The 11,724-nt window shown below is 41.1% G+C and overlaps 1 protein-coding gene across 1 annotated transcript in view; it reads left to right on the top strand.

Moving 5' to 3' along the window:
• Positions 1-952: 952 nt before the first annotated feature.
• COL6A6 (collagen type VI alpha 6 chain) overlaps positions 953-11,724 on the top strand; it is a 57,624-nt gene continuing 46,852 nt past the window's right edge. The window contains exons 1-6 of the mRNA XM_056857068.1: positions 953-1,031; positions 2,265-2,888; positions 3,756-4,370; positions 5,958-6,518; positions 7,450-8,007; positions 9,107-9,694. Of these exons, the coding sequence (XP_056713046.1) occupies positions 965-1,031; positions 2,265-2,888; positions 3,756-4,370; positions 5,958-6,518; positions 7,450-8,007; positions 9,107-9,694 (3,013 nt within the window). The 5' untranslated portion in view covers positions 953-964. The remainder of the gene's footprint in view (positions 1,032-2,264; positions 2,889-3,755; positions 4,371-5,957; positions 6,519-7,449; positions 8,008-9,106; positions 9,695-11,724) is intronic.

Here is an 11,724-nt window from a genome sequence, read left to right as displayed (position 1 = left end):
AGAACATGCTATGAAAGAAACCATGAAACTTTTGTTCCTGAATCTTCATCTCTTATACTTTCCTATTGATTATAAACTCTTACTGATTGTAGATTCTTAATATAAGGTTGTGTCCACAAACACTTCATAAACAGTAAACCCTAATGGGAAGTTTGCTCTGATTCATGTGTCTCAGCAGCTGGCTGAGAATAGTAGCTAAATGTGTGGGGGTTTACTTATAGTGTGTGTCACACAGAATCATCTGTCCATTATTTCTTTTGAATATCCCTAAGAACAGATGATAAATTGTGAAAAGCATGTAAATCGACTCCTTTGATTTTGTTAATGGTCCTCTTTGTCGCCACTGGTTATACTATAAAGTAAGAAAATAAAAGGAGACATTAAAATATGCCAGATACTGGCCAACATCCAAAGAACTGCACAACCCCAAATAGCACATTCCTTCTTCCAAAATGGCAAACTGATATTCAGATTGAAGAGCAGTTTAAAAACTTCATACTAAACAAATAATTTAAAATCTGCTGGGGGCAATTCCATCAGGTCCTTGGGCCCAACTACTCTGTCAATCTCTTCTATTATGTTTCCTAAGAAAAAGAGGGTTATATGCATACTGATACTAGTTATGAGTTGCTGGATTTTCATTGATTGCTGAAAAGAACCCATTCATAGAATAGGGTGGGCTTGTCAGACGCCATTATCACTATATCAGCCCCTGATTCCATTTCAGAAGTAGGTTTATGACTACTAGCACCCTCTCTGTTGAAAATGTTGACGATGATAAATGATTCAGACTGCACGAGATTTCACTTGCAACACTGAGTTGTTAGTTTCAAATTATTTCCTACCCCAGCCACAAGCTCATTTGGAGGTCTAAAGCTGTGATGCTGCTGATAAGCAAAGGAATATTATTATAATATTATTATCTGTATCCCTAGGTCTATCTCTTGGATCATCAGTACTCAAAATGAAGATGTTTCTGACTTTGTTCCTCGTTGTTCTTGGGACACAGACTTCTATAACACAGAAACCTGGTACTTAAATATTCTTTTGGAAAAATAACAAGTAATTTTTCACATGATGTTAAGAGGGCTGGTTCTGTGGGTGTGATTGTAAACTCCTTTGGAGCTGGCTCTTGTAGCTTTTTCTTGTGAAATTCTTTTAGTATGTATTTATGCCAAGAGTTATTGTTTTAAAAAAATATATCTTCATTATTTAAACAGTTCCACATTGCAGTGGGTTGGATCCTACAAACTTAGGATTGCCTGGAGGGAGTGTTGGTGAGGGGTGCAGCATCATGATAATTTTTTTTTAATGCAGCCTTGTGTACTTACCGAAAGTACTTACTGGACATCACAAAGGGGAGCTCTAGGAGTAATTTAAAATTCTATTATAAAACTATAGAGTTTCCCATGATTCCTAGAGCTACCCTTGGTCACTTCCAAAAATATAGCATTAAAAAAAAATTATTCACCAGGGGTGCAACAGCTGTATACCAGCTTTTCTGCTGACACTGAAGGAAAGAGGGTCGATCTTCTCTGATTCCATGGTTCACTACAATTACATACCATGTAGCTTCCCCAATAATTGCCTCCATAGGCTTTTTGAGATCTAAATGAGCCCCTTTTCCCTCCTGCGTGAGCAGAAAAAGGATCCAACTCAGGGCTTTTCTTGTGACAGCACTCACCAGTACTGAGTACCAGCGTGGTGTAGTGGTTAAGAGCGGTGGTTTGGAGCAGTGGAGTCTGATCTGGAGAACCAGGTTTGATTTCCCTCTCCTCCACATGAGCTGTGGAGGCTAATCTGGTGAACTGGATTTGTTTCCCCACTCCTCCACACGAAGCCAGCTGGGTGACCTTGGACAAGTTACAGCTCTGTTAGAGCTCTCTCAGCCTCACATACCTCACAGGGTGTCTGTTGTGGGGAGGGGAAGGGAAGGTGATTGTAAGTCAGTTTGAGTCTCCTTTAAGTGGTAGAGAAAGCCGACATATAAAAACCAACTCTTCTTCTTCTTCTTCTTCTTCTTCTTCTTCTTCTTCTTCTTCTTCTTCTTCTTCTTCTTCTTCTTCTTCCTTTTATGGGGTGGCTCCCCAAAGTTCAGAGGTGGAAATTAGTGGAAATCTGCACAACCCCTTTATATGAGTACTGGTTTTTAAATTATTATTATTATTTTACTACAAAAAAACACTGATCAAATCAAACATTTTAATTGTCTGAGTATAGCTGTGTTGATATTATGCACTAACTTGAGTTCTCTGTTTTTTCAGCCTCTGAGTCTACAGATGTTGTCCTTTTGATTGACAGCTCAAGTGCTCTTGACAGAAAGGCTTCTTTCCCCTCTGTGAAAGTGTTTGTTAACAGAGTAATCAGCAGTCTTCCAATAGGCCCAAACAAGTATCGCATCGCCCTTGTACAGTACAGTGACGATGTGCACATTGAATTTCGCCTGGATGATTATAAAGGCAAAAACCCCATGTTAAACCACATTAAAAAGAACTTTTCACAGAAGGGTGGGTCCTTAAAAACCGGGAATGCCATACAAAAGGTCCACGAAATGTTTTTCAACGTTCCGAGGAAAGACAGGAACCAAATTGTGGTGGTCACGACTTCAGGCCTTTCAGAAGATGATGTGAAGGGACCCGCAAAAAGGCTGCAGGATGAGGGGATAAAGATAATAGCGTTAGGAATGCAGGCTGCCTCTGTTCAGGAACTACGATCAGTGGCGACGCACCATTTTTTCTATAACCTTGCTTCACCAAAGGATCTCCCAGCATTTTCTCGAAATATGTCCACAGTCATTGCAGAAGCGATACAAATGGATCATTCTGTGGTCACCTCAACGCCTACTCCACCAAGTATAACAGTAAATGTTAGCAAGGCGTCCCCACCAGGTAAGGAAAACAATGCAGTGGAATCTCAAAAAGGAAGGGGGGGGGGCTAGAGTTGTCCTAACAGCCCCAGTCAGAACCTCACCCATACCCATGATAAGAAAAAGTCAGGACACTCCCCGCATGTTAGGAAACCAGAAGTGCAAACATCACTTCAGGGCATCTGAGCTCTATGATAAACATGTGAAGCATGATTTAAGAAGGGCTCGGTTATTTTTCAACATGTGGAGCCAAGCAGATTTAGAGCCTTTTTCATGGAAGCTGTTGTAATGTACTTCTAGAATAGAATAATTTTTTTTATTACAGTCAATGACCAGCACAAGTAAAACAGGTAAGTTACCAATTTACAGTCGTCTAAAGTAATGTACTTGTAACCTGCACCAAAAGCATGAACGGCGGGTGAAACAGTTTGCAGGTAGAACTGCTGACTGATGAAGTCCCTCATCGCCACCAGTGGGAGGGTTTGGGGGCGGAGCCTCAGGAGGGCAAGGTTTGGGGAGGGGAGGGACTTCAATGCCACAGAGTCCAATTGCCAAAGCGGCCATTTTCTCCAGGGGAACTGATCTCTATCGGCTGGAGATCTGTTATAATAGCAGGAGATCTCCAGCTAGTATCTGGAGGCTGGCAACCCTAGCTGACTGTCACTGCAGTGCCATTGAAAGGGAAAGAGAATCCCCCTCTATCTATACACACCAGTGGGGTGGGTGGGGGGGTAGAAGACCGTCTTTCCATTCAGTTCTAAGGCTACAAGTCCATTGACAGGAGAAAGAGGATGCACATATAACGTTATAGTCATCTTTGCAAAGTCTTATCAAACCAATACCCCCCAAACCAGTTGCTAATATTTGCTATGTTTCCTCCCGCCTGTAGAGTGTCTACATGATTCAGTTGCAGACATTGTATTTGTGGTGGATGAAGGCGTTTCACCTGAAAACTCCCGCTACATTGAATCATTCTTGAGTGACACAATAAACTCTCTCGATGTGAAGGAAGGATGTATACAAACTGGCCTGGTGACATACAGCACTGAGCCGCAAGTAATATCATTGCTAAAGAACGAAACAGCCAAAACTGATATCCTACTGAAAATTCGGAGCCTTTCGCCAAGGCCAGGGAAATCTAATTTGGGTGCCGCCATTAGTATTACCAGGAAAAGAGTTTTCAGTAAACGTGCTGGAAGCAGAAAGTCCCATGGAGTGGAACAAATAGTCACTGTACTCACCCACAGACCTGCAGATGACAACTTAACTGATGCAGCTAGTCTCCTTAGACAGGCCGGTGTGAAAGTATTTGCCATAGGCATCGAAGGAGCTAATACCACCCAATTAACTGAGATAGCATCGTATCCACCGGAACGAAATGTTATAAAACTTGCCAAATTTTCTGACCTGCCAAATCAGACCAAGACTTTCCAAAAGAAACTCTTCAATGTAATACAGGACACACTTTATGTCCAATCTGAAAGAAGATTACTGCTCAAAACAGGTAACGCCTTTCAGGTCAATCAGTTAATAACCCCTAATTAATCTTTCTGTTGCTTGTTTCTTTCTTAAAAGACTGCACCAATTCAACTGGCCTGAGCATGTTTATTTTTGACATTGGCTGAAAACCTTTCCTTGAAGAAAAGTCCTATATAACTTGGCCAGCCTCTGTTTTCTTTGTTTCGTTGGCATAACACCGCTGCAAAGAATGTGCTGTAATGTCTCTTTCAGTCCTTCCTCTGTAAAAGAAATCTCACTGCTTTCCTCCCCCCCCCTCATTTCCTTCTCCATATCAAGCTTTTCAAAATTTCTCCTCCAGATGTTTTCTCCAAAACTGGAAGTTCAGTTCTCTCTTGTTCTGGGTAACTGTACTTTGGCTGTACTAAATGCTCAGCTAGCTGGAGAAGGGAAAGGGTTGTGGCTCAGTGGTACAACATCTGTTTGGCATGCAGAAGGTTCAATTTCCAGCATATCCAGGTAAAAGAAACAGGTAGGCGGTGATGTGAAAGACCCTGGAGAGTTCCTGCCAGTCAGAGTAGACAGTAATGGAGTAATGGTCTGATTCAATATAAGGCAGCTTTGTGTGTCCAAATTATAGAAACAGCCTTGAATATAATAAATCATTCCATCAGCTGAAACGTGGCAGACGTTTATGTATTACCTTATGATGGCATATGATGGTCTTTGTTTGGAAAGTGGTAGAGTTTGCAATGGCGCCATTTGGAAGGCAACGTCCTTGGGAAGTTTCCCAAGGTCCACTAATTCTCCACTATCTGTATGAGGCCACTGATTAAGATTGTCTAGTCAGGTATCAAAAGCTGCTGGAAAGTCAGAAGGAGGGATGTACTCCCCCTGTTCACCCCCGGCACAGATCATCCAGGGTGACCAAGGCCATTTCAGTCCCATGTCCAGGTTTGAAGGCAGACTGCTTCATCCAGGAAGTCCTGGAGTTGTCCAGCCACCACCTGCTCAATCACGTTGCTCAAGAATGGTGCATTCAAGACTGATTGATAATTAGCATTCAAATCTCTTGCATCCAGGGTCGGCTTCTTTAATAGTGGATGTCCCACAGTCTGCTTCATGGCTAAGGCAACTACCCCATCTCTCAAGGCGGCATTAACCCAGGTGCCCCCCCTTTGGCAGATTTAGGTAGCCAGGAATTGCATGGATAGGGTTGCCAGGTCCCTCTTCACCAGCAGTGGAAGGTTTTGGGGGCGGAGCCTCAGGAGGGCAGGGTATAAGGAGGGGAGGGATTTCAATGCAATAGAGTCCAATTTTCATTTTTTGCGTGTGGAAAACAATGAACAGACATCCAACCCAATCAAAATGGAACCCAACAAGTCTTCATGATACGGCAACATTTTCAAAAATTCTTAAAACTGATACTCCTTCCCTTTCTTAAAACAATATTTTTTCCAGTACACACCTGAATGTCAAATTCACCAATGTAGTAGCATTTTTCTCAACAAGCTTTTGGTACAATAAGGTTTAGTGGTTCATATATATAACTGAACACTTTGATGCAATTCCTTGTGCTTACGTTTGTGCTTATCTAGGCTCAGTATCTAATACAATCTCTCTTTTCTTGTAGGATGTATGGACACAGAAGAGGCTGATATTTACTTCCTCATTGATGGCTCTTCAAGCATTCACCCGTTAGATTTTGATCAAATGAAAACCTTTCTGAACGAAGTGATTAAGCTGTTTAATGTTGGACCTAATCACATTCGATTTGGAGTTGTGCAATATTCAGATGCTTCGAGTATTAAATTGCACTTTAGTCTTGATGAGTACACTAAAAGAAGCACTTTAGAAAAAGCTATTAATAATATCAATCAATTATCAGGAGATACTTACACTGGAGAAGCTTTAAAATTCATGCAGCCTTTGTTTGAAAAGGCAAGGCAACAACGTGGAAACAAAGTGCCCTGCCATCTCATTGTGTTGACAGATGGAGAAGCCCATGATAATGTGAAGGTACCTGCCGACACACTGAGGAATGCAAAGGTGAATCTCTATGCCATTGGTGTAAGAGAGGCTAATAAAACACAACTGCGTGAGATTGCAGGCTCAAGGTTCTATTCCGTGCAACAATTTGACTCCTTGAAAGATATACAAGCGGAGGTTGTCCGAGACGTATGTTCTGAAGAAGGTAAGAGAAATACTCCTGGTTGTTCTCTCAAACACAACCTTGTTTCATAACCAATTATATCAAGCAAACCCAGATCCATGCTTCTAAGATTGCATGAACATCTAGGGGTCTAACAACTACTCAGAGTTCAACTAGATATTATGAAGGAATTACACGACTCCCAATTAGGCTTTTCAGCCTCGGGGGGGGGGGAGGAGCTGGAGTTCTTCTGGAATTACAGCTGATCTCCACTCAGACATCAGTTTCCCTGGAGAAAACCGCAGCTCTGGAGGATGGATTTCGTGGCATCACATTCCTGCTAAGCCCCCTCTCCCCAAACCCTGCCCTTCCTAGGTTATAGTTATTTATTTATTTATTTATTTATTATTTTATAGTTATTATTTATTTAGAAAAATGTGTGTGTTGCTCTCAAATGACCTGCCCATATTTGTTCCTATTGCTTTATTTTATGAAACAATAATTAAAGAAGCAATGCCTTCAGCCTCAACAAAAGGTTCTAACTATATCCTGACTTTGGAGCAGTGGTTCCCAACGTGGGGCACTTGCCCCACAGGGGGGCAATTTGATTTTTAAGGGGGGGCAATTTGAGAATGAGTTATTAACAGTGAATTGTTTGCATTTCTTATGGTTGTAGGGGCCTCATATACAGTATATAAATATATATTGTGACATACACATTTTTAAAATTAAAATCAGAATGTACACGGTGGTCAGCTGGTGACAATGTCACGGGGGGGCATCAGGATTTTAGAGATGCTTAGGTGGGGCATGGCCAAAAAAAGGTTTGGAACCACTGCTTTAGAGGTTTTGCAAAGATATTTACTGGTGCAATGTGGTGTATCCTTTCTGTTGTACCAGGTCAAAAATGATTTGTGGCATTTATTTAATTTTAAATGTATCATCTGAATAATGACTTGTTTTCTTCCTGTAGCCTGTAAGGAAATGAAAGCTGACGTCATGTTCCTAGTGGACAGCTCTGGTAGCATTGGTGATGAGAATTTTAATAAAATGAAGAACTTTATGAGCGATCTGGTAAACAAATCTGACATTGGCTTAGACAAAGTACGCATTGGTGTTGTTCAGTTCAGTGACGACCCTAAAGAAGAATTCCGGCTAAACAATTATTCGGCAAAAAGTGACATAATTGAAGCAATTCAAAGGATGGCACACATTGATGACAGAACATATACTGGGAAAGCATTGGAATTTGTAGCTGAATATTTCAAGCCATCCAAAGGGTCACGATCCTCTGTGAACAAGATTCTCATCTTGCTCACAGATGGGGAAGCAACTGATGAAGTAGCAGCTCCAGCCATGGCTCTGAGAAAGAATGGTATCACTATCTATTCAGTTGGGGTGTTTAATGCCAATAAAACACAGCTTGAAGAGATAAGTGGGAAATCTGAGCTGGTGTTTTATGTGGAGAATTTTGATGTTCTGGCGAAGATAGAAGGCGACATCATTTTTGGCATCTGTAACCCCCCTGACGGTTAGTACTGCCTCCCTTTATTTTGGGTGTCTAGCATGGGAGAGGGAGGCTTGCTAAATGAGAAAATTAAACTGCTCTTCTCTTGGAAAGCCATTTTGTCTTCCACATGGGCTTGCAAATTTTGCTCCTCAAAAGATGTAAATTCCAAAAGAGAACAGAAATTGCCTAGTCAGGAATATTACGTAGACGATTTTGTTGTAGGACTGTTTTAAAAGCAGGCAGCGCATTGCAGGCAGTAACAATTCATCCTCATTCCCCCTGCATCTTCACTCCCTTGGAGCCCCAGTAGGGAGTCATTCTTACTCTTAGATTTAAATATCCTCAGATTGAGACTACATGCCTCACAACCCATCCTTCCCTGTTTCCAGTGTTCCTGGTGTTCCTTCCCTGTTTCCAGTGGCATTTTTGTAGCTGCGGCTACCATGGCAGCTTTGCCAGCAAACCAGAAAAGGGAAAAAAAGATGCCAGCTGCCAGTTTTTATTGTGTTTCTATGCATTTCACTATAGAAGCTTCATCATGGGGATCAGAGTTCCTGTGTGCTGACTCTCTCCACAGCGACTGAGTTGTAGGGGCTTTACAACACACTAAAGCTGGCATCTGACATCTTTTTTGGGTTTGCAGGCACTTTGCTAGGTTAGCTCTTTTCTCCTTTCCTTTCTGCTTTGCCAGCAGACACAAGAACTGGAATGGTGTCAAAAACCTGCAGAGCAAATATGACTAGAGGTAATATGGGGCAAAATAAATGTGTGTAATGTGAGAAGGTTCACTGGTCATATGAAGTACTGCAGGAGGCAAGACAATTTTCAGTTCTCTTGTAAAAACTGTGATCAAACTCTACCATTACCTTATAGACTAACTTATATTGGTACTGTAGGTATGCATAGGGACTTATTGATTATCTATGTAAGACAGTGCCAATTTTAGGTAAGTGTGGACAATGGGAATACAGCATTAGCATGACAATAACCAATAAATTTTTGCTTGTCATTACAAGAATAAAATATGTTTTATTTCCCTTATAAAATAAAATTAATTTTTTAAAGAAAAAATAATGTTTATGTACAACTAGATTAGTAATGCGTGCTTTTTCTCTTCTAGATCGGATTCCAGAGTGCAAAAGGATAGCACGTTTAGATGTTGTATTTGTAATAGATAGTTCTGGAAGCATAGGTGACACAAACTATGACCTCATGAAGGACTTCATGGTTGGCGTGGTCAATAAATCTGATGTCGGCAGCGACCGAGTTCAGTTTGGAGCTCTGAAGTATTCTGATGATCCCAAAAAACTTTTCTACCTTAATGCCTATAACACGAAATCAGCTATTATTTCAGCTATCCAGAGTGACACACTTTTGGGCGGTAGTACGTACACAGCTAAGGCTCTTAGATACTCGGAATCATTCTTCACTGAGGCCCATGGAAGTCGCCATCGCAGGAATGTTCCTCAGGTTGTTATAGTGATTACTGATGGTGAATCACATGATGCAGCAGAACTCGACGAAGTGTCTAAAAGACTCAGGGCCCATGGCATTGGGATTTATGCCATTGGGATAAAAGAAGCAAAGACGGATGAACTTCAGACCATGGCAGGACCAAACCAACCTTATTACTATGTGGACCAGTTTGAAGGATTACAAAACATATCCACAACATTATCAGATGAGCTGTGCGATGATTCAAAGACAGGTAAAGTGTTAATTCACTATTGCTCTAACTTTAGATTTCTGTCAAAATTAGGAGCAGAGCAACTTTCTACTGTATGTGGGTAGGTAATGTCGGTGACACCAGGTGTGTCGATGAAAGAGGATACTTCTTCAGAGTTCTCAGTTTCTCTTCCCCTGTTATAAATTTGTGCTATTTGTTTCAGCCAGATTTTGTGCTTTTGGGCTATGTGTTCTCAAGCTTCTTTTCTTCCACCAACGCTCCCCCCACACTCCTCTCCTTTCCCACCTTTTCATATCCCACTCTTCTACCAGAGAGTTCAGGGAGACACACTAGGATGAGGATCTTTTCTGCTTTACAACAATCCAAAGAGATAGATGAGAGAGAGGGAGAGGGAGGGAGAGACTGGACCAAGGTCACCAGCAGTGCATTCCTATGCAGACCTGCTCCAGTCTAAATCCACTGAAATTAATGGGATTAGCATCAAGCGACCCTGCATAGGATTGTATTGTAAATAAACATCACAAATGGGGATTCAGACCAAAATGTCCTTGCCTTGGTCCAACTCCCTTACAGCAATAACATGCTACTAATTCTTCCAACATGTCATATTCTCCTCTTTAAAAAAAAACAGTTCAAGAAAGCTTTAATTCCTTTATTTAGTTTTGATGGGAATTTTACCCTTAATAGAGGAAATGGATCGTTGAATATTAATGGAATCACCGGCAGAAGCTAATTAAGGTTGCACGCACACAAAGAAAGACACGCAGTCATTTCTCTTAGTAAAAATCACCTTTACTTACTAACTTCAGGAAAGGGTAACTTGGATGTAAAATAATAAATCTCTTTCTACATTCTAAGTTTCCTATCACATCCCAAAGTGGGAGTTCTATAGTTTACATCTTCACATGGTCAGATCTAAAGTCTAATTCTAATGGCGGAGGCTTCTTCTAGGTAAGACAAAGAAGAAGCTCCTGGTATGCAAATACCTTTACAACTGTCCTGTTTAGCCAATGGCTATTTGACACATACTGTAGGTCACATCACCTTTGATCTGGTCAGCTTGGTTACAAACAGTTTAACCCTTGAGTGACTGAAATACAATGAAACTCGCTATTCAAAACCCAACAAACCCCTTTTCGAGTTTACATAGTATTCAGGCATACAAACATAAAGCATCACGCAAATATTCAAATTGTTGCTTGTGTAGTGGCTTTGTCAAAATGTCCGCCACCATCTCTTTGCTCTCACAGTACTTCACTTTCAAAAGTCCTCTTTGTTGCTTGTCTCTCACGGAGGCAGTCTTGTATTGAAGAAATCTTCTTCCTTTCCTGGCGCTTTCGCTGCTCAGTATTGCTATGCAAGCTTGATTGTCCTCAAACATTGTTACAGGTGTCAGTCCATCTATTCCGAAGTCACGTAGTAGTTCAAGTATTTCCTCTAGTTCCGCACACGCGCTGCTGGCTGCTTCACATTCAGCATCTGTTGAAGAGGTTACAACATTTTGCTGTTTCTGGCTTGTCCAGGAGATTAGGTTTCCTTCAAAGAAGAATAAATATCCACTTGTGGATTTGCAGTCTGTTCTGTCTCCACCTAAATTAGCGTCCATGTATCCTACGAGTCTTGGTTCATCGCTTGGAGTTATCTTCAGTTTCAAGTCGATTGTTTTCTTTAGGTATTTTGTCAGGTGTTTTATCGCGTTCCAATCGTGTTCTGTAGGTGCGTTGGTCTTTCTGCTCAGAATTCCAACTGCAACAGCTATATCTGGTCTACTAACATTACTCAGGTATAGTAGTTTTCCAATTGCTTCTCTGTATTTGTGATTGTCCTTCAATGGTTCACTTCCTTCCAGACTCATATATGATGGGTCAAGTGGAATATTTTTGGTTTTGCACTCCATCATATCCATAAATTGTAGGAATTTCAGTATTTTGCTCCTTTGGCTGATTGAGAATCCATTATCTTGATCTCTTTCAATTTCCATTCCAACATAATTTTTCACTTCTCCAAGTAGTTTGACTTCTACTGATTGGTTCAGTTTGTCTGCTATTTGC

The sequence above is a fragment of the Euleptes europaea genome, chromosome 11, assembly GCF_029931775.1.
Source record: "Euleptes europaea isolate rEulEur1 chromosome 11, rEulEur1.hap1, whole genome shotgun sequence".
NCBI lineage: Eukaryota > Metazoa > Chordata > Lepidosauria > Squamata > Sphaerodactylidae > Euleptes > Euleptes europaea.
The sequence above is the reverse complement of the archived record's forward strand: the minus strand, read 5'-3'. Positions and strand labels throughout refer to the sequence as shown.